At 41.6% G+C, this 24,287-nt stretch overlaps 1 protein-coding gene across 3 annotated transcripts in view; it reads right to left on the bottom strand.

Moving 5' to 3' along the window:
- The window catches only part of KIF13A (kinesin family member 13A), a 733,240-nt gene that overhangs the window by 365,953 nt on the left and 343,000 nt on the right, over positions 1-24,287 (bottom strand). For all 3 annotated transcript variants that reach the window (XM_069218350.1, XM_069218331.1, XM_069218342.1), the window contains 2 exons: positions 6,250-6,384; positions 3,999-4,111 (listed from right to left, as the gene is read on the bottom strand). In XM_069218350.1, the coding sequence (XP_069074451.1) occupies positions 3,999-4,111; positions 6,250-6,384 (248 nt within the window). The remainder of the gene's footprint in view (positions 1-3,998; positions 4,112-6,249; positions 6,385-24,287) is intronic.

Here is a 24,287-nt window from a genome sequence, read left to right as displayed (position 1 = left end):
CAATGAACGAGCTATTTAGCTTCTGTAATGCTTCTTTTTGTTCTTTCTAATTCTGATGGACACTTCTAACTGCAGATTCCTCCCCTTGTGAATATCCCCAGACATCAGACTGGACCCGACAATGTGCAGATCACTAAAGTGGGACCTTTTAATAAACAGATAAAACAGTCCAATAGAACGGTTAAACAGTAGATCAATGAGGAATCTGCAGTTAGAGTATACATACACCAGAAAGAGCATTAACAAAGGTTCAGTAACATGTTCTTCTGATGTAGACTTCAAACCACAAATTACTCATCTTATGAATAGATACCAAAACGGTACCCCCCAGAGGGGCGGGTATGTAAAATAGCTCAACCAAAAGTCCTACAGGAACAAACAGGCAAATTGCCCCTCCTGCCTGACCTGGCTATCAAGGAATATGAATTGGTTCCCGTGTCGTGGCTTGACAGATATTCAAGACAGGTACCCCATATGCCAGTGCAGTGATAGCACCCTGGACTCGGGTCAAATGAGCCCCACGACCTTCTGGAAGCTGCTTCTTGGCCAATGCATAGCAAGTCATGATACAGAGGACTATCCACCTTGATATGGTCATTTTCTGCATCTCCTGATCCTTTTACGCACCAGCGAACCATACAAACTGTTGATCATCCACTCAAGGGTTCTTGGTACGATAAATATAAAAGCTCAAGGTTTTTTTGGAGTCCAAACCGGGACGCCTCTTCCCATCTTTTGAAGGGTGAAGTGGAGCAAATAATGCTGGAAGAGTGATGAGTTGTCTGACATGAAAAGCTATCATTACCTTCGGCACGAATTGCGCCCCAGTCCTCAACACCAGTTTGTCTGGAAAAAGGTGGTGTACAGTGAATGAAAAAACAGAGTTTGTAGCTCATTCACGCAATGAGCTGAAGCTACTGTTATGAGAGACTGTTTCGAGAGTAAGAAGATGCAATGGCAGCACTGGCTAAAAGGCGGAGAGTGAGAAGTATGTTGATATCACACTGTGGCATCACAAAGGGTGTGGGAGGAAACACGTGAACCAAACCTTTAAGGAAATGCATAACTGGTGATTTAAACAAGGACAGTTGTTCAGTAAATGCAAAACGGCAGAAAGGGCCAACAAATAACCTTTAACAGTGTGCACAGCAAGTCCTTCCTGGGCTAAATACAGCACAAAAGGTAAAACATCCAACAGCTTTGCTTTTAATAGGTCTGTACATGAAAATTACACAAGCCCACAAACTTATCCCAGCCTCCGGTGCAAACAGTTTTATCAAGGGACACCCTGCCGCTAAAATAACATTCATTAACTCAGGAGGGAATTCAAAGGCTGTCAACTGTCAATTCTCAATCTCTACCCATGGGGGTGTACAATGCGTAGCCCTAGATGCAAGACCCTGCTTCGCTGCTGCAATCCGCAGATCCTCCCGAAACAGCAACCTGATCGGAGGACAGATGTTAATGTCACTTTCCCATCTCAATCCAGAGCCACTAAGATGACTTAGGCCAGACCATTCCTGATGATCTTCAGAATCCTGGGCAGAAGAGGCAGTGGCAGGAAGGCATACCGAAGTCCCAAGTTCCACTCTAGGCGGAATGTGCTTCCATAAAAGCAGCTTTCTGGAAACTCCAGCATGCCAAAGTGCTGACATTGCATGTTCTCAGTGATGGCGAAAAGGTCAAGCCAGAGTTCTCCCCACTGCTAGATTACGCCCTGTGCCACCTCTGGATGTAGCTGCCACAGGATCCAGTACACCACTCAGACGGCTGACCCAACCGAACAGCAACACATCCATCATCACAGTCATCTCTGGGTGGGGTAGGGAGAAGGATCTTCCACTGGTCCAATTGTTGTAGAGTAGCCACCACTGCAGGTCTTTTGCAGTCTCCGCCGAAACCTGGACGGAATCTGACAGGTTGAATTCGTTCTGAGGTCATTGAGACTTCAGAACCCACTACAGTGCCCGCATGTGCCATCTGACATAGTCCACAAGTCGCATGCAGGTGGCTAGGAGGCCAAGAAGTTTCACTCCCCACTGAGGGCCAGGATTGAGGCTGAACCATTAGGATCATAGCTTGAAAGTCCTGGACTAGCTAAACCAGAGGGAAGGGGCAAAACTCCACCGTATCTGGGACAGCTTTGATGAACGGGAGACACCGTGAAGGAGTCATGTGGCACTTTGGTACATTGATTGAGAAGCTCAAAGATGTTAAAAGGTTCACCGTCGTCTGGAGATAGCCTATGACTGCCTGTGGTGAGCCAGCCTTCAGCAGCCAGCCGTCAATATAAGGTGAAGATTGCTATGCCGAACCACCGAAGAAGTGCTACATCCATTGCGTCATTTTCCTGAATACCTGAGGGGCACTGGTAAAGCCGAAGAGAAGCATGGAAAACTGAAATGCTCCTTGCCTACTATGAACAGCAAGTAAAGCCTTTGGGACTACATGACAAGAATGTAAAACTAGGTCTTCTGCAGATCCAGCACTACATCCAAGTCTTCTGCATCTAGGGCAGTCAGAACTTGGGTCAAGGTAAGCATCCTGTATTTGTCCATTTTCAGGAATAAATTAAGGGGGCAAAGATCTAAAGCAGAACGAAGGCCTTCAGCTTCAAGAAATAACTGGAGTGGCTTGAAATCCTTATATCCAAAGCCGGAACCCTCTCTACAACTCCCTTGTTCAAAACAGCCTGGACTTTCTGCTTGTAGAAACATGACACTCACCTAATCACTAGGAGGCATAAAAAAGGTTTAAGTGCCCAAAAATATATCAATAAGAGCTTTCTTAAACAGAGTTCCAAAGAAGATGGTCCCAGCTGTAAGACCTCTGTCAGCATGTCAGTCTTCACTTCAATGGAGGGTAGTTGCAAATCTAGGAATTCAGCTTCCTTTCTATTAACCATAGTGAAGGATGCAGACTCTTCCGTAGAAGGACCGGTGTGGGATTTGAGAGCACAACTGTCCTGTGGTGGGTAATTTGTCTAGCACAGCCGCTTCTTGTAGGTCCAAACAGAAAGTGTCACTATAGTATTTTGGGGAAACATCATCCCCAATTCACAGTAATTACCAAATGTAGGTTGGATGGGATGAGGCTGCTTGGAATTCCTGTGACTCTTCTTCGATTTAAACTTGCCCAAAACCTTGGAGTTCTACTATGATCTGTCACAGGATCAGACCCGAAAACAGGAACCGATTATGTTCAGCAATGTACAGCTTGGCTTTGGGGTCCCAGATCTCCTACCGATTCATCAGGGCACATTTCTTGCAGTTGAGGCTTGACCCTAGACACCAAAGGACACCTCGTGAGGATCCGTCACAGACATTAATTTGTAACAATCCCTACAAGGTGTAAAGGTTATGGTTCTAGGTGGTGACATTTTCCTTGCACACTGTAAACATAATTTCTTAAGGAAAAAGAGCTTGCAAACTGACGAGGAAAAAAGGAGCTAGCTTCGGATTCACGTTCGAAGGCACAAAAAAAAGGAATTGACATCAGCATGCAGGGGTTTTGTTTATATGTGACTTTTGTGTCTCTTTCAGGGTGGGACACTGTTGACACGGAGCCGCAAGACTCCACCTGCTTGTGCACAGCAGCAATAAAAAAAAAAAATCGATAACATCCAGGCTGGCACCAGGGATTTTCACAAGGTGTTGAATGTGCAGTTAGAAGTATCCATCAGAAATGTAGGTTTCATAATTTAGACATGCGTCCAAAGTGCATTTCACATGAACTAATTATGATTATTTCTACAACTATGTCTCTAAGCAATTGATCGACTCTTGCCATGAAACTGCAAGATTTTCTTGAGCACTTCTATGAAAATGTGAAGGTGTGTCCAACACAGACTTACTTGAGCTAGAGTGTATTATTAAACTTGAAGTCAAACAGAGTAAGAATATGACCAGAAGCAGGTTTGTAAACATACAGGGAGAGCATCAGGCAATTTCTGCTTGTGATAGATGATTTATTGAGCTACATCATCTGGAACTTCTTACTTGTTTATGTTGCTGCCCTCCTTCAGACGCTCCCCTGCAGCTCCGGTCTTGGACACTCTTTCACTTCCAGCCAGATCCACCAAACTAAGCTTGCTGACTTTTTCTCCAGAATTCTAATCAAGCGAAATAAAAAGGTCATAGTAGAAAGAAGATGCAATGAAAAAAATATTTTATTATATGCCTTAAAGAATAAACTTTGGGGGGGGGGGGAAATGGGAATCGCTTTTCACACTTAAAAGCATTCTAGGTTTTGGATGAGAGAACCTGGTGGAGCATTTAGACTTGTTAACATGTCTTGTTTGCAGAGGCTTGTCCTAAAGAAGAAGCAAACATGTAAAGGTTGTGTTGAGATGTTCCAATCAGTGAGGGCAGTGCCAGCTAAGCCATATCAAAACATACACAGATGACAATCGTGCTCAGAGACATGCTGGTGTGACACAAGAAATACTATAGCATAGACAAACTGTTCAAGTATTCAGATGGCAGGAGTGTTCATATGTTCACCCAATTACAGTGCTCATTCTCTTTTGGCTGGTGTGAGTATATACAAACAGGGTCATTATGTCTACACAAGACTATGCTAGTGTGATAGAAACTGGGGCACAACATCTATTGGAGAGCTGTGTACACACAGATTTTATGCATGTCACCATATCTATATTAGACACAATGGGGTGTTCCACTTGCATGGAGGTTAGGAAGGGTGCTGCTCAGCTAAGGGAAGCTTGCAGCAAATCTTAAGTCAATCCATACGCCTACTAGTCTATAGAGGCCTATCACTATTACTCCTATTCATGAATTCTCTCAAAAGTGCATCTCGAGATTGTGAAGAAGGCATTGTTGTGCGTGTCTTATTTTTTTCAGCTCTCAGTCTCAGTCCACTTCTGTACATCGGTTATCCAAATCCTTATATGAGAGACACTTGGGGACTTCTATTACATAATTGCCCTTTGTTTGGCCAACAACAACACTAGGTCAAGGACTTTGCAGAGTTCTGCTTCTGTTGGCAGGGGCATCAGCTCAGGCAGACTCACTTCAGGCAAATGTTTGGTCTAGATTTTCTACACCAGCCACTGACACAGGCCAAAAATTCAGAAGGACTACATTTTGTCAGTGTAGATACAGAGAAGTACAAATGCTCATCACTGAAGATTTGGAATAGCAATGAGCATAAACATATAACAAAAGGTTAATGGTGGGTACTTTAGTGATTTATTTTGATGTTTGTTCATCTCAGTAAGATTTTACATATATTTCAGACTTTTCAAGCATAACTTTATTTATGTCAGGGCAGTTGATTATTTTTAAGCTCTTCTAGTTGATGCCGGTCTTTCTGTGAAGATTACTGCTTAAACCAGGGTGTTATGATGGTAAGTGCTGATTAATTTTTTACTGTACTATGGCAATGAAACCTTCCTTTTTACAGTTTATCATACCTTTTCTTTCCATTCCCAAAACTTCCCCATTACTTTCTATTCCTTCCTTGCCCATTTCCTCCTAGAACCACCATTACTTTTATATTGCTTCTGATCTCATCCTTGCCTGAAGGTGTAAATTATGCAGGGATTGCTCCATTGTGGTAAATATGACATTGAGGTTATGTGCCTGCATCATTTGTATCTCCGATGACAATTTATGGGTAATTGAGCGGTTCAAGACTCGTTTAGAAGGTCTGTGGTCTCCTGGAGATCCTGTCTGTTGAAGCATGTGTTGAGTTCTCTTCAGATACATAGGCTGGATGGTATCCATTGAGGGCATCTGCAAATATTGTTTTGTGTTGTGTGGAGGTGGTTGTTAGATTAAAAGAAAAGAGGTAGTGAAAGTTGAGAGTGGTGAGCAGCATATAAATTGAGTTTTCTTTGAGCAAGGTAGTCAATAGAGATGTTTTATACACTAGCCATAGTCCTCCACTGCACTTCTTGTTGTCACTGACCCTGCTTTGTACTGAGTTAGAATACAGTAAAGTTAAAGTATCAAAAGCATTTTGTCACTGTACCAAAAACTATTTACAGGACATGGGTTCTCAATAGTTCTCATTGAGTATATAGAGGCAACTAAACTGGGGCTATCTTCTATCAGAAGAAAGACGGTGGACGAATAGTGAAAGCATGCAATGCTGAACTCTATGACAATCTAGAACACACAAAATTACAGTGATGCGCACAACTATTCTCAAAAGCATCTACACTATTACAATGCTTCCCCAAATTCCATGCAAGGAAGGAAGGAAGCAGCAGCTTTAAATACTTACACCAGATTGGTGGTCATACAGAGTCTGAGTCACAATGATGCTGAACACTGCGTGGGATCGACTACTTTCCTCATTCATGTTAGTCGCAGCCACAGTTCGAGATTTGTTTCCCTCGGACATCAATGACTCAATGTCCTAGAGAGAAGAGAACGATGAAACAGAGTGAAAAACAAACTCTCCGTGATGTGGCTACAGTTTTTAGATTCCCCTTCTCCCACGCCAAGCTAGTTAAGCACAGTCATTAAAAGGATTTCCGATTACAGGGTGTATATTGTTCCATGAAAGTATCCATCCGTTGCACACATTCATGCAGCTGATGAATGCCCACCCCAAACAAGTCAAACCAAAGCCTGCTGACTTACCTCAGACATGCTGTTTACAAGCACTATCAAACCCCACTTTTTAATTGGTTGCTTTCACATAGCCTATTCCCCAGGCAGGCAAGCACTATAAAAATAGCTGATGGTTTAGCAAAATGAGCAGGGACACAATCTAAGGATCTTTTGAACAGCCCCCTCTCTGTTTTAAGTAATTAGCAGTCAAAAGAACCACCATATCCCACGGAGCTCAATTCCATCAATTTAGGACCAAAAGGCTAGACGTAGACATTAGCTGACGTACCAACCACTGCTAGTTAAGTTTGTTGAAGCGAACTTTCAATACCAAAGCAAAGAACTAGCACATATTTGACTAGCCATAACATTTACACCGCTAGTTTCATGGGACCAACACAATTATTTATCCACAGAAATGATGTTTTTGAAATGAAAAAGTTGAACATAACATGAATTTATGCTTTACCTTATATATGACATGGATGAAGGGTAAAATAAACTTAAGCGACCTAAGTAGGGGCGGATTTGCCTATAGAGAAATCTAGCAGTGCCAATAGGGCTGGTCAGACAGGTCAGTGTGCAGGGCGTTTTTTTAAAGCTATTTGTGGGCCTCTTTTATGGCCTACTGGGCTGTTTTGTTGATTTACCTGATATTACCACAAACATTGCCTGAAGCAGGCACAAATGTATTTAGTTTGCCACAACATCTATACTGCTTGTCTTTAAAGGTACAAACCGCCCTGATGTGCAAAATGGGTGCTTCTTTTTTTTTTGGCTAACTGATACACCTATGGGGGCAAGTTTGTTTTGATGCCACGGTCTACTTTCTGTCCTATTCCAAAACTAAGCGTAAGAACGTACGGTTTCTTACATGACACGCAACAAGGCAATCGGAGGGCCAGTAGTGCATGGTAAATGGATACAAGCCATCTGTAGTAGTAAAACAGTGCAACTCCAATGGTGTGAGCAAAAACAAGCTGGATTTACTACACTGTACACACAATGGAAAAACAAGTGAAAGACAATTCTATATCAGGACCGAAGGCGAGGATTATGCTCTACTTTCTTTTATTTCCATGCTCCAGCACTTCAATGTAAACAAACTACCTTTCCCATCAAACCACGGGAAAGGAAACAAACATTTGACCAATGAAAAGTCTCTTGTCTTCATAATGCTCGTCTTCCTATGTAACTTCCTCTTTCTATCCTGCTCTGGAATGTGGACAGATGAGTGTTCTTTTCCTCTGTTATTAATGCTATTTTGTGGAAGTATATTCTAACGAGGATTTTTCCTTGCAGACAAGCGCCGCCACTACAGCACGAGTGCGGTGGTAAATTTGGCCCCTTGAGGGCGCTAAATCTTAGGCAGACACGCTACACGCATCTCGTTGCTCTGCGGGCAGCAAACTCATCCTCAGAAGATTTCGGATGAGCAGCCTGCCCCGCGGAGCCCATGCCTTAGTCAATTTCCAGCCGGGACGCCTGGAAGTCAAACACGCTTCATATTAACCCTTCAGATTCATTATGGGGTGGTTAGCACCAGTGTAATCCCCACTGTACAATATTTAGCATGTTCAGAGCCACTGGTGTCGTTCCAGTACCACACTAACAACCCCAAGAGGTGCTTTTCTAATTATAAGCAGTTAGACAAAGCTCATAAAAATGGAGGGTGAATATATAGAAAAGGAGTCCATCTCAGTGCTCCCTATTGAGGATGAATTCTGTGAGGCAGTAGAGGCCTCAATCCAGCAAGATGTGGCCACAGCGATCACGCAACTGGAGAGGTGCTGTATGCAAATAGCATTCTCATCCCCAACTACCCTCTGTATAACTATGGATGCTCCCCGTCCCAGAGGTTCCCTCACAATGCCTGACCAGGCTGCACAGCATCCTAACAAGTGCAAAGCGGACACAAGCGCATATGAGCTCCTCAAAAAGGCATTCTTTGTCAGATCTACCGGCCTACATGAAGACCCCGAGGTGCTACTGGGCCGCGCGCCAGATGACATGCCTTTTCCCCCTTTCTGCCCGTGTTAAAGGGAGGGAGTTTACGATGACTTGCGGGGGCATTATAATGATAAGGTGGGCCCTTCCAAACCATGGCTTCCATCGCCTACCACTGATCCCTCACAGAATGACCCCGAGGATCACTCTGAAATGCTGGACCCGAACAACCTCATTCGTCCCATGTCTACTGAATGGTCTGCATCCACCACAGTCACCAAATACGTGGCAGCCCACATATGAAAGCCCCTCGAAAAGGAGGTGTGAATCAGTCTCCCAGCAGAATGTCCATGCCCCTCACAGGCAGGAAAAGTGGCCCTCACTCCTGGCATCAATAAAACGGCCTCCTTCTGAGCAAAGTATATTTGCGACCCTAATATGGGCATCAAGAGGTCCTGAAGGTCCTGCAAGGACAAACTCTTGGACGTTATAGGGCCCCTGACTAAGATTCTGGACCTGGCAGAGAGGCAAAATAGTCAGACAACCCTGTCCCTCTAGCCATCATCTCGGGATGGGTGCAAAATACCATAATATTTCTCAGAAATGTGAAATGCACTTTATCCACAGAGAGGTGGTGTTCTCTATTAATCAAAGTGGACCTCAAACTGGGGCACCTTGCTTCCACAGAAGAGGGGGCCACTGCCCAAGGAAGGCTATTTGGAGAGCCTTTTATGAAAGAATTAGGGAAGTTTGTGTCAACCTTTATGTTCCTTGACAAGGCGCAGGCCTCCATGATTTAAATATTTCACCCTCAAATTTTTGTCAGGGACGATCGTGGCAGGGGGCGCTAGACTGTCAACTTCTACACTCAAGACCCTCCTAGAGGCCAAAGCTACCGCAAGACCCGGTGGCATGATCAATCCAGACTGAGGGAGTTCTTCCCCTCCAAGAGAGTTCAGAGGGTTTGTGGTGCACAAGGATCTGCCAAAGGATAGTTTCACAGTTTCCAATCAGGTGAGCGTTTGCCCTTCTTGCCAACTAAGAGTGAGGGATCGGCTGCCAATGTTCCTATACAATGGAGAAGGATAACCCTGGACGCAAGGGTCCTTCGGATGGTCCGAGGGTTCCACATTGAATTTTACAGTTCCCCAGTGCAACAACTCCGGCTACGTCCCTTGGTCTTTTCGGAGGCACAATGTGTCCTGATTGAGCAAGAGGTGACAGACCTGCTGCACAACACGCTGTCGCCCTGTCAAACCTCCAACTGGGGGGTTTTCTCAGCAACATTTTCCTTGTGTAAAACAGGATGAAGGCCAATGGCCCATGATAAACCTCAAGGAGTGAAACGGGTGGTTGGTTTACTGCAATTTCAAGATGGAAGGCATTCATCTACTGCGGGATTTGCAGCAGCCGCAGGATTGGATGGTCCATCTCAACTTCAAAGATGTGTACCTCACAGTCCCTCTCTTCACGTCCCACTGTAGATTCCTGTAGTTCATATGGTGGGAGAAAGTCTACAGGTTTACAACCCTGCCTTTTGGTCTCTCCTTGGCCCATTAGTACTTCACTAAGGTGCTCAAGCCGGCAGTCAAATCTCTTTGATTGCCGTGTGCCCACGGTTTCCGTCTGATTATCTACCTGGTTGATTCCCTTCTTCTGAATCAATGTCCTACCAGACTGCAAGTGCAACTGCAGGTGACAATTCATGTATTCGAAGGCTTGGGTTTTCTTATAAATGGGAAGAAATTCCCATTGACCCCGTCCAAGCAGACAACCTTCCTGGGTTTCGCCATCAACTCGACGGAAAAGGCCCTCAGCTTACCATCTTGAAAGATTGCAAATATCCAAAGAGAACTGAGGCATATTCTGCCCAAACCGACGACTTTACTAAGCCAGATGGCCCGGGTGGTAGGTCACTTAACTTCCATCCAGACAATCTTCTTGGGCTTAATGCATTATATGGCCCTTCAGGGACTCATGGTTTTTCACCTCCGCAGAGGTCTCCAATATTCAGAGCAAGTTCCTCTGATGGAGGAGGTCAAGTCAAAGAAGTGATGCGGTGGTAGCTGGTCCACTTGGAGGCGTGGAATGGCAGAGCCATTTTCAGTTCCGATGCAGATATCGTAATAATCTCCAGTATGTCAGCTAGTCCCAATGGGGAGCGTGATGTGGGGAATCCTTTACAGGAGGAAAGTAGTCAGAAGCAGAACAACAGCTACCAAAACCTCCTGAAATTAATGGCAGGATCCTTCGCAGTCCAATGTTGGACCAAGGAAAAGGCGAATGGCTGCGTCCTACTGAAGGCTGACAATCTGTCAGCAGTCTGGTACATCAATCACCTCGGTGGGACCCGACTGAAGATCTTGGCAGAACATGCCTGTGGCAACTGGATTCACAGGTTTTCAAGTTGCTCGACAAACGGTGGGCCCATTCACAGTGGATCTCTTTGCGTCTCACCTGGGCCATTAGGTGAAACAGTATTTCAGTTGGAAGTGGGATCCTCTGGCCACAGCAATGGATGCCTTCTTGCAAGATTGGTTAGGGGAACAGGGATATGCCCTTCCCCCTTTTGCAAGGATAATGTGCTATTCAACTGTGGAGGCAAAGGTATTCCTCATCACACCATACTTGAGTTTGCAAGTGTGGTTTCCAGTTCTTGGGACTTTCCTGGGATTCTCCAATCCTTTTACCCCATGCTCCAGATCTTCTAATCTTCTACGAGATCATCTAGGGAATCCTCACCTGTTAATCCTCCAAGGTAGACTGCCTCTCATGGCATGGAGGATTATAGGGAAATATGGACAGTCCCAGGACTTTCAGCAGAAGCTGAGAAGATGTTGGCCACGGCATGGGTGGACAGTACCACCAAGCGATTCAAATCAGCATGGTAAAGGTGGGTTTGTTGGTGTGTACAAACAGGTAGCGATCCCTTGGGGTCCACCGTTGTCCAGGTTATGAAGTTCTTGGCATCTCAAGGCATAGTCTACATGACAGTGAATACCTTTAGGTCAGGCATTTCCACAGGACATGTCCATATACAGGATTACCAGGTAGGTGAGCATCCATAATTATACAACCTCATGAGGGGGATCCTTCTGGCGTTACCCCCAGAACCCAGATATTTCACCTTATGGAATGTAAATCAGGTACCAAGTCTCTTCAAATCCTTGCAGAGAAATGATTTTTTATGTCATACGGAACTCCCTCCCCACCCAGGAAACTAGTTTTGTCTTTTAGCTTAATATTTTGCTGTACAGCCTCAGGTGTCCAGGCTCTTGATAGTACGGGCAGAGTTTTTTTTACCCCAGAAGGAGTGACATTCCATATCTCATGGAGAACGAAGTCGAATTTCAGGGTGGTCTCTTACCCAGCGTTTGACAAAACATGAAAGTTATGCACAGTGCGATGTTTGAAGGCCTACAGGAGCATGATAGAGGAATTTCGACCTCCAGGTGTGAGGCAATTGTTAATTTCCCTCAAGAAACCTTTCTAACATGTCTTTTCTCCAGCAACTGCCAGGAGGGTTCACCGGGTAATGCAAGAAGCTGGCATTAACCTGTCAAACTTTGGTGCCCACTCGGTGAGAGGAGCTCTGGCTTTGAAGGCTTTCACTCTGGGTGCCAGATTGGAGGATGTCCTTAACACGACTGACTGGTCATCGGCTCTAAATTCAAGAGGCTTTACTTTAAGCCTATCTTGGATATGGCATCCTTGGTAGTGGAAAAGCTGTGAACAAGCATAATCTTTGCCTCCTGTCCTGACATGGAATGAAAGATTTCCTAGCATTCAAGAAGGAAAGTTTCAATTCTATTAAGGACACGGAGACAAGGATTATTCTCACCCAAGGTTTCCGGGGACACTTCCAAACCTGTTTTGATGACTATCTCATTAATTTGTTCCTCCACTAATAGCTATCGGTGACGTAAGATATAAGTATACAAAGTTTTCAATATATCTTGGATATGAATCAACTGTCCCCTGGTCTTATACTAGGGAGGTCAGAGGCTCTATTGTTTCGAATAACTTGATCATTGTTTTGATCTGTGGAGAACAATGTTTTAGATTCTAGTTATAGTATGTTTTCTTGGTTATATTATATTTCTGAATCCACTAAGGGAGAATGAAGAACTGGTTTGCAGTATTTCCTACTGAATGAAAAAACGAGGAAGTTTCTTTCGGGGGTAAAAAATTATGAAGACAAGCAAAATAAAATTTAAACTACACTTCACAAATGCAAGGACATTTTTCTTTCACAATTTGACAAACTGGACGCTATCCTGGAAGCTAACGGAGGCTCAAGCAGTACTGACAGAACTCACTCTGCTTAAGGTGGACCAACACAACTCTCTAAAAGTGTCACTGAAAACGACAGTGCTGACATTAATGCAACCCTCATAACAGGACTTTCATGAATAAGTAATAGACCTCATGGAGCAAGTGCACTTAAGGAAGCATAAGTTTGTTTCAGAAGAAATAATGCGAGAATTCGCGGTCTCCCAGCAAAAGTCAAAGGCACCTGTATGGTACTCTCTCTCTCTTTAGGAATGGCTCAGCACCTAGAGTGCATCTGATAACTTCTCTGGTTCAAAAGGGTACGCAGGGATCCAAAAGTGCTTCCAAAGAGCGCTGGTGGTCTTCTTGCTCAATTACAGAGATGGGAACAGACTCCAACAGCTACCACATCACAACGATTCATAGGTGATACAGGACAATGAGATTGTCCTTCATGGTCCTCTTCCTTTTAAATACCACAAAGCTCTATTTGCAATATCCATTATATGATACATGGCATAAGTGGAACAGAACTCCATTTGATCCAGAAGTTCTTGTAAAACTCCAAGTTTATTAAAAGAAACTGAAACCCACAACGTCTCTCCAGGTCAACCAGCATAAAGTGCTGTCTTCAACTCTACATTCTAGAATCATTCATGACATAACAGTGACGAAAGCGCATTCTATATAAACTACTTATCATAAACTACAACATTACACAAACACCATCTCCTCATTTCCTAAAAAAAAAAAAAAAAAAAAAGGGAAAATGCACAGGTAAACATATATAAAACTATTATCTGGCATAGCCTTTTAATTTAACTGCAGTGATTCTAATTCTAAAGCTTCTAGTACAGTTTCTCCCATTACTGACTTCTGTCCTCTCTCGTAGTGAATGAGAATACTCCCCAACAGTTGCATCATTCACAATGTTTTGTAATCCATCGGCGTGTGAAAGTTCACCAAATTTATACCAATCTGTTTCTTTATCTTCACCCAGTTTGTTGTTTGTTTTCTCATCATTGCTTTCTGTTCTTAATTATACTTGCTCATTAGTGATTTTAACTAGGGCATTTTTATTACACCATCTTTTATTTTTGAGTAAGACAGCACATCGGCACTCCCTCTACAACAGTGGGCAATGTCAACTTGGATTCTCCCTTGCTGACTCTAACAGGTTGCTTAATCAAAACCCAATAACCTGGCTTCAAAATCAACTCTAACATTTCTGGTCTTATGGTATACTTTACTAGTGTTTTTTTCCACATACATATGAGTGCTCTCTAAATATATTATATTTGAAAGTATAGCATTACTACAAGCTCTTTGGAAATAAAATGTGTCCCATTATCTGTCACCACTTCATTAAGTGGACCCTCCAATTCAAACACACAATCTAAAAATGTAATAGCTGTATTAGCATCTGCCATTTTAACAAACGCAAAGTACATCCACTTTGAAAAATAATAAATAGCTACAATGTTATACCCTTTATTTCTTTTCAATAAATTGAATGGTCCTCCAAAATTCATGCCAATCTTCTCCCATGGTTTACTGGGCTACTCACTAGAACATAAGGGATTTTTGTAAACCTCCTAATGTTTATCAGAACAAACATTCAGTACACTTATCAATGTCCTTTTTGACTTGAACATAAATCCCTAGCCAGAAGTAATACTATTTGATGTTTCTAACATGGCAGAGATCCCTAACTGACCTTGATGTGCCAAAAAGATGATCTTGTCACTCAGATGCAAACCTCCTCAAAAGATCTCAATTTACTGTTCAAACTCCTGTGGCAAAGCCAACCCAATATGAGATATCTCTTGATATTACTTAAACACACATCCTTTGTGCTGTTCTCATTCCACTCATCCCCTGACACTCTACAACTCTCAATGGCACTGTAAACAGTTATGACACACTCATCTTCTACATATCTTTTACTGTCATCCTCATCACTGACAAAAGAGAGATTTTTACCTCCAGTGATGTACTTTATGTCAAAATTGTACTCCTACAATCTCAAACTTAATCTTATAAATCTAGAAGATGCTTTATTTGACAAACTAGCACCAAGCATGTATATTAAACGTTTATGGTCAGCGTTTTGCTCGAATCTGGTTCCTCATATGTACATCTTAAATTGCTTTACAGTCCATGAACATGCAAGTGCTTCCCGCAATATGGTGCTGTACTTACATTCCGCTGTAGTGAGTGCCCTTGACGCAAAAGCTACTGTATGCTCTTTCTTGTTCACAAATTGACTTAAAACAGCTCCAATTCCCAAGGAGCTGGCATCAACAGTGATCATATACAAATGGTTTAATAGCTGAAGCATTTACCATCAATTCGTTCACTTTGTCAAAAGTCTGCTGTTTATCTTCTGTCCAAACAAACCTGCCATTTTTTTTTTACCAAATACATGGCAAAGGCTGCACAACCAAGGCATAACCTTATTTAAGTCTAGAATAGTATGTACTTAAACCAAGGAATGCCCTTAAATAATCTTTATCTTTCTGTACAGGGGCATCAGTGATGGATTTCGCAAGTGACAATTTAGGTTTAATGCAGTCTCTTGAAATATGTCCCAAATCTACTTGACACTTAATATAGTCCATTGTTACACCATCTCTTTCCAATTTATCTTTAACAACATCCAATAACCTGCAATGTTGCTTAAACGTTACTGTGTGCAGTAGAATATCACCCTGAAATTCTTGGATACCACGTTGTCATGAAATAACTGATCCATGAACCTTTGGAAAACACTAGCTGCTGATGCTAGGCCAAAATGTAACTTGCATTACATATATGCCCAATATGGTGTTACAAAGGTCGTCAATGGTTGAGACTCTTTAGCTAAGGGAATGTGATGATATGCCGACCGTAGATCTATTGTAGAAAAATACTCCCTACCACCTAGGTTCGCCAGCATACTGTGGATCCTCAGGTGATTGCTAGGTACAATAAAGAAGCCTCCCTTTATAACTGTTTTAAGGCCCATGCTTTGTCTCCATTTTAGATTTCCTTTTTAACTTGACAGCTTTTTCTAGTGGTGACTTTTTACATTGTTTCGTTTAACACAAGAATGTGCTACATATGCATTTATTCTTATAGGGCATGTCACCCTGTAGTCTGCACATTTAGTTCCAGAGTCTTACAATCAGAAAGCGCTGCCCTAGTTTTATTTTCTTTGCTCGTCTGAGACAACTTTTTTACTCTAGACAAACTAACATATGCATTTATTCTCAATGGGCATGTCACCCTGTAGTTTGCACATTTAGTTCCAGAGTCTTCCAATAAGAACGTGCTGCCCTCGTTTTATTTTCTGTGCTTGTCTGAGACAACTTTTTTACTCTAGACAAACTAACAAGTTGTTCTGCTTCCCTGCCACACTGCCCTTAGGCCGGAGTTTTACGATATAAACAGCATTCATGCTACAGTCAGTAAGAGGAGCACTTCATGCTGAGGTTATCATGGAACTGCTGAGAACTGTGACTGAAATGCAGCCCTGCTGACTCAGACCTTTATCCTGTGAAGGAAGAAAGCCTGCACACTTAGGCCGGCTTCCTAACACAATGCCAAGGTATGAGCTTTAGATCATCCCAACAGGTCTGGCAGAGGATATTGCCGCTATGCTCTTTAGTATAGGCATCAGTGATAGTTAGTAAAACAGTAATATTAGTAACAGCTAATATGGTTGAATTGTTTGTATTTTTCACCATTCTAATAATGTTTATTACAACTATGTGTCTTATCTGCTTAATCATCGCAGCTCATGTTTCCTTTACACAAATACAAACATTTTAATAAATGTTTTGAAAATGCATTTTCATATATTTCTTGTTTATACCATGGGCATGCAAAAGTAACAAACGAGAGGGTAAGATTTGTTACGAGAATTCCGTGGGAATCATAGTGGTCATGGTCCAGGTTACCAATTACAACTAGTACCCTGGTCAGTTTAGGGGTTTTGATGTGGTACTGTGAGCTAGCCAAAACAAACCAACATTTACTGATGATATGAGTAAACTAAAACTTTATATTATAAAGTTCTTGTTGATATAATGCACAGTCCGACTGAACTTGTAGGACCAGTTAAACAATGTTGGGGGCAACTGTTAGCTGCAAAGATAATGGTGGGGAGCTCGGAATCAGAAAGCCATAGATGCTACACTGAGGTCAAAGGGGAGAACCATTTACTCAAAAACAACAGTTGCACATTGCTAAGTTTTATAAATAAGTCAATTATGCAAACAAGGTGGGTTTGGTCATCATTCATCTCATTTTACCCTTCCGGGAAAACAGGTATAATTCTTGTTCAGGAGACTATTACCACTAGTCCCCTGAAACGTGCAGAATATTGCTCACCAACAGAGTGTTAGAGTCTGTTGAATGACAGGGTTATGCTCCACGAGGTATTTATTTTAGTGTAAGTAGTTACCATTCTCATGACCAGACTAAGTCAGTACTCCAGTTGGCAACAGCAGATCACAATAGTTAAGTGCAGGTCTGTTTACCTGAACCCATTTGGGGAGACTGCTCACTCACTCTTTGTGGTAAACTCAGAGTAGTATACCATTACTGAGAACTAAAATCTCCTGTCTTAGAGAAGCGTGCAACACAGTGAGCCTGAGAGATGGGGGTGTCCATATTGAGATAGAATAACTTTTAGAATGTGTCTTCTTACCCTGGGTACTGCTCCTAGGATTACCCCTCCCGTTAGCACGTTTTAGAAAACCAAGCTAAAACGTCTTCCTACAGAAAGAAGCAGGATGGATGCTTAATTGTTCTCTAGGCCTGGATCAAATAGGTTCCAGCAGGTAAGAAATCAGCATGTGTCAAAATAATATGAAAAACCCTATAACTGATATATTTCAATTCAGCAATCTTAAAATAAATATGTCACAATTCTGAGTATGTTCGAGTGCACCTTACAAAAACGTTAAACAACAGAATATATACTTTTAGTACTTGTTTATGACTTCTACTCATGTATTTACACATTTTTTAAAATTATCATATCTCCAACATGAATTTAAAACCATACCCAATATAAAAAGTTGCCAATCAAAAAACAATATTTCGCTACGCTCTATTCCTAACAGAAAACGGTTTTAACTTTCAAGAAAGCATGTCCAAATTCATTACATGTATTTTCAATGCGCCACATTTCGAAATACTAGACACGTCTCAAAGTCACTGTTTTCCCATCTGGTATAGACTACGGGCCACCCCATAAGAGTGTAACAGCATTTCACCTGTATTGAAGATTTAAATTACCTTCATCAAAAAGGCATAACCAATGCATTAAACCTTCAATAGCAAAAAGCTTGCAAAACTGAGCTGAAAGTTACATCTGTAATGTCTTATGTAGGCACTACCACTAAAAACCTCCTTAAACAGCAACAATTAAAGTTACAAAACAGAACATAGCAGAGATGTACAATTAGACAGACACAGATTCACTCTGATATAATTTATTTGAGCAAGAGCTCATTATTTTCTTGCTTGGGCAATAGTTTCCCAGGGTCTAATGGCTTGTTTATCAGAGAATACTGAAAACAAAGTTAGACTAGCATAATTCCTAAATGTTCCCTGTGAGAACCCATTTCAATTACCCATGTTCATACACCACCATGGATACATATAGACATCTTTCTGCACTTTGAGACTGACGCTTCTTCCTCCTTGCAGCAAAGATCCTCTCACTGTACGACCGTCACAAACCAGGACTAGTTAGGCAGTGCAGTCACCCACTCACAGCTCCTATGTAGCCGAGTAAGAGATAATCGATGAGAACCATATTGGGTATTGAACTGTATGAACAAGAACGTTTAAATCAGGGATCAAGATTAGCTCTACAGTTGGGTTTAGCCAATTTACTGTATCCTCTTACAAGCATACTTAGGCATAAGATAAGACATATATAAGTTATAGAGACTGGGACACCCACTAAGAAGAACTGTTAATGCTACTAAACTGTCTAAAGTTACTGAGCATATTACCTGAACGATAATAAAGGTCTTCTATATTTTATAAAAGAAGAACACAAATTGGACATTATATGTTATTACAATTGATGCATGTGTTACGTGAACTAGATAGAACATTACACACCGTCTTCCATCACTAAGTCTTGACTGTCCCCTAAAAGTCAAAGAAGAAGAAATGATACTTGTCAACTCCAACAGCTCACAGCAGTACTTGTTCCTGTATTTCCAAGGATTGTCTCAAAGCTTGTCTCAAGAATCGTCTAACACCTCTGGATTCAGACAGACCCTAAAGAACTGACATGACAAACTATTATGTCATAGTCACCCGATTTTGACTGAACAGCAGACAGCCACAATAGCAATGACAATTATGGCTTCTAAACTAGAAACATGAAGTTCCCCTCCGCCATGTGCAATAAACAAAATACAGTTGTAAAACATAAGTAGTCCAAAAGTCAGCAGTGGGACTCCAGGGGCTAGCAGCACAGACATGAGTACATTGCAAGACCTTAACACGGTGACGTAGGCCTGTCTACCACAAAGTCGCCTTCTATTTTAATCACAGACTAAAATGATACACTCTGATAAAGGCTGCTGGCCTGATAATAAATTACTCATGGTTTTGCTGGTGGATGATCCTTTGTGTTTTTGGCAACATACTTTTTCAACTCACTTCCAATCCCCATGAAATGAGTTCACTTCTAGCATATAAGAAGCAATTTAAGATGACTTAAGTACATCCTCTCCAGAATGAGTAAAGTTTGGATACCCAACAGAGGCTTATAAACCTTAGTAAATCAAAGTGATAAAAATCATTTAAACTTAGGTGCGCAAAACAAGTTCAGAATATGGATAATAATTCTTATATTTATTTTTCTTACATACATTTATTACACAATGACTTTCTTTTTCACCCAGTTAATGTTTTACTTTAAGTGTCACGCATTCTATGAAGGCAGTTGAAATTCTTTAAAATATATATTGGAGTTTTTTGACTCCGCTCTATCAGAGTACTGCTGTTTAATCCTAATTTCATACATTGCTACCATGCCATCAGCATGCAAACAAAGATACATTGTCCATTAACACTGTGCTTCATCTATCAAACTTTTATCACCAACAACAACATTTCTGATCTCGGTGTTAGAGGTATTTTCGATATCAAACATGTTTTGGCAAATAGAGGCCCATTTAGTGCAATTACCATCCACATTATTCACAAAGGTCTTTCTCAAGTACTACACAACTAACAGCAATGAGCAGTAACTTAATTGGTACAAGTCTGTATTCATAATTTAGTATTCATGATTAAATGATGTGCATAGTGACATACTTTCTCCAAACATATTTATCAATAGTACAATTTCAAATTGTGTTTTCAATTTTCTCCAAATATGCCACTGGACCCAGACCCAGACGTGGGTCCCTTGCTCACTGTGCCACTCGATTCAAGCTAGCCTGGCTGATGAAGGGTGAAACCCTGAAACTGGTCCCAGGATGCTTGTTTCCGGTCCAGGGAGGACCTGGCTTGGCAGTTCGGGCTGGACTGTTCCCATGAGGAACAGGGTCAAGACTGATTTGCATATGGCTGGGTCCAAACAGGGGTGGCATGGTGAGCAAAAGAACGGTGGATTAAACCCAGATCTGTGACTGGGGGTGAGTGTTTGCATTGTTCAGCACTCCGTCCATCATCCTTTTGTGTTGCTAAAGTTGCCCTAGTGGGAAGGGTATGCCCAGACGTAGGTCCCTTGCTCACTGTGCCACTGGATTCAAGCTAGCCTGGCTGATAAAGGGTGAAACCGGTCCCAGGATGCTTGTTTCTGGTCCAGGGAGGACCTGGCTTGGCAGTTCGGGCTGGACTGTTCCCATGAGGAACAGGGTCAAGACTGATTTGCATATGGCTGGGTCCAAACTGGGGTGGCATGGTGAGCAAAAGAACAATGGATTAAACCCAGATCTGTGACTGAGGGTGAGTGTTTGCATTGTTCAGTACTCCGTCCATCATCCTTTTGTGTTGCTAAATTTTCTAATACCACCATACATCCTTGCAACAAATTTGAGATCCTGCTTAGGTCCATTCAAGCATTAGTATGTAATTATAGGTTTCATTAAAGACTGCTAATAGCAGTTAATAAAACTCAAATTCAGTGACAATCATGCAATCTGAGGCAAATGACTGAGAGAAATAGTCAAGACATGTTGCATTAGTATATATTAATGGAATGTGAATAATTACGTGATCTTGAATACATGTGAATGTTTTATACTAATCAGCTTCTAGCAGCTGGATTTTTTTGTAAGCGACTCTTTCTCAAAGTTGTGTGTGTGGAGGGGGAAAGGGTGGAGAGGGTGCGTATATTTTGCACCGATCACATTGTTGACAAACACCTTATCTGCATCAATATTAAAAAGACTTCTTAAATATTTTTCAAGAGGACGCCGAATTGTAGCACAGTAGGCACAGAGATAATGATACCAAATGTTCATATTACTGACCTACTTTTAATATGCTAATTCTGCCAATTTCCCCTAATCATATACATTTTAAGTTGAATTGTTCGAAAACAGTTTTTTTCTGCAAAATAATGGCAGCTCCTGTTTTCTTCTTCCAGTTCGTACCATAAAATATCCTTTATGCTTTACATAGAAGCGTGTCTAGGTATTTAAGCTTAACTTATTCAACGCTGAATTTGATGGCCGTTGGCTTACAGCTTTTTGAAGTCATGCACTTGCCATCTGCCCTTCAACAAATCTCCCACAGCCAACCTTTCACCAGCAATGTTATTTACGTGTGGCTTTTCCAATATCTTAAACTTTACACTGTGGTTGTGGAACGTAGTCACTGCTGCTGCCTGGCTGGAATTACAATATACAGCTTACGTTCTTCCTCAAGATAATTCTGGAACATTTGAGAAGCTGCCAGATGTTGTGACAAATAAAGTGATAAGGAAGCTGCAATCCTTTACCAATTCCTGCTGCAATCATGGGCTGCTTTGATTTTTTGCCTGAGCATTTATGCCCTCGTGGTAACTGTGTTAGGATTGCAACTCCAGTCCGAGAACAGCTGGATAAAGTACAATGCTCCCCAGAGAAGTCAAGGAGACTTACTTCCTATGCCAACTCCAGTTCTAGAATTTTTGAAGAACTTAAAAAGTCTAAAAAACATTGTTTAATGGGCTGCAATGTAGAATCTCAGTGGTTGCTACCAAGAGGACAACAAAAAGTGTTAAGAATGTTGAGAGACAAAAGTTGTCCATAATCCTGGAATCTTTATAAAATGAAAGACTGTGGGAAGGCTATGGTGCAGATTAAGGCACGGTTCCAAAAACGCAATTAAAAGCTAAATATCTCTATGCCAACTTGTAAAAGACTCACTTTAAATGTTACGTTTCCATTCTCATATGCTTAATCTAATTATACTGGGTACATTAGAACATTAAGGTAAACGTCAAATATACATAGAACAATGTGATTTTAGTGGACTTTGTGGATCTGTATGATAATGCACGCGGAGTGAGTGTACAACCCTGGCCCAGTTTGACGAACGTTCCAGTTATCGTTTAAACTTAATCTGGCCCCTTTTATACAAAAGGCAGATATTTTGCCCCAATGATGGCTCAGAAAAAGAAGCTTTACGCCTCTTCTCTTTCACCGTACGGGCCATTTCAGTAATCACGATGTGCGCTGCTATCACAGTCACATAGCTGATCAGAATTTGCATTTATTTTACATAAAACAGAAGATGCAGATGCTTGTTTCACGCTGACTGGATTTGGAGAGCATTAACTGCTAAGTGGGCCAGACAGCTGTATTTCAAAGCGGTTATTTCTGACAGGAAAGTCGGATCCCAATCCAAATGGCAGCGTACTAAGAACCTGCGCCATTCCACCGGGGACCAGGGAGCTCCGACTTGGAGGTACTGGAGAGAGAAACAGATGGTTTTATCTACTGTATTGTCTTACGCTAAGGTTTTTTTTTTGTGCAGTTGTACTTCTTATGCTTAACGGCATTTGGTTGCCATTCACGAGCCTACTGCAACAGACGGTCTATTCAAAACGTGGCAGGCCATTATGTATTAAATAAAAAATAAAAAAGGAGCAAAAAGCAGAATTTGAAAGACGTGTTCGTGATTGTTCCTAAGAGGCCTGAAAGCAAAGCCCTTTGACATAGGAATAACGCTTCTGCCTTAACATTATTCGAATAAAAATGTCAAAAAACGAACGCATGCAAACTAAAGTTCAGAAATGAGCTCAGATACCATGCATGTACTTAGGCCTTTTGTGGCTACCCCGAAGGAACATTAGAAACATATTTAAATTAATTTAAAATGTGGTATTGGCTTACAGCAATACAGAAATGTATGTATAATATGCATGGTTTTATAAACTGATACTGCACTGTGGCATGCAAGATAATCTTCACACAGAAAAATAACAAAGCTTAGACATGTGAGACGCAAATCCACGTGGCATAATTTATAAAGTTGTGCTAGGTAAGAATACCATAATAACCTTAGAACTCTGAATAAATACAGCCAGCTAATGACTATAAAACATGTACTTTTAGAAACGTTTAATATTTCAATTTAATTGTCTTGACCCTCTATGTTTAAAATGGTCTTGGTCGATAAAGCGTCTCCAAAGACTGGATAATATGATTTAAAGTGCGTTTCTTTACGATGGACCAGGCTAAAGCATACAGGCTCAATTAGGGGGAAAAGTCAGGGTTGAGCCAGGTAAGGCATTGACATCATCCAGGATAAGAGTCTGTAAGACTGCATGAAAATATCATTATGGAGACAATATGTTAGCGGATTTGAGTAATGACACCTGGGACCAAGCTGTCTGTGCTGTCTCTACGATGTCTCACAAAGAAGTGTTTCTGCTGATGTAAAAGTTAAGGGGACAGTAGTGAGTAGATACCTGGGCAACCCTTACGAGCGCTGTTTAAACCCCAGGTTAACAAATGAATCTTGTTAACACCAGCAATTTCAGAGGTTTGGAACAAGCAGTACACAATAAAACACATTCCGCAAAACATATATTAGAATATGTATACAATATGTAGTGTTAGAAGATCTTATGTACAATGTTACGTCTTACTCAAAGGCGTACAGCAGTGAAGTCATGAACTAGCTAACTACGCCACAATCTGGGGCTACTCACCCTACAAGTGTCTTCTTGGGTCTAAGAAGGAGTCTCTCTCTCCATCAGCAGCCTTGGATACCAAGCTAAAGACTCCACTCTGAACTCAGATCTACTCCAAGAACTCAGAAAACTACCATACCTTTCACATTCCTGCTCTCTATGAATCAAACAGGTGAGCAATTTTAAGGCTTGCACACAAACGACTGCAATCTAACGACAAGCAATATTTTGCAAGACAGTGCGCACTATAAATACAAGGCATGAAAATGATAGTTCAACGTGGATCATGGAAAGGGGACATCAGGCACCCTTCCTTTAGTTAACTAAATGACTTCTTATGA

The sequence above is a fragment of the Pleurodeles waltl genome, chromosome 2_1 (assembly GCF_031143425.1).
Source record: "Pleurodeles waltl isolate 20211129_DDA chromosome 2_1, aPleWal1.hap1.20221129, whole genome shotgun sequence".
In the NCBI taxonomy this organism is placed as follows: Eukaryota; Metazoa; Chordata; class Amphibia; order Caudata; family Salamandridae; genus Pleurodeles; species Pleurodeles waltl.
Note: the sequence above shows the minus strand (reverse complement) of the source record. Positions and strands in the feature narration are given on the sequence as shown.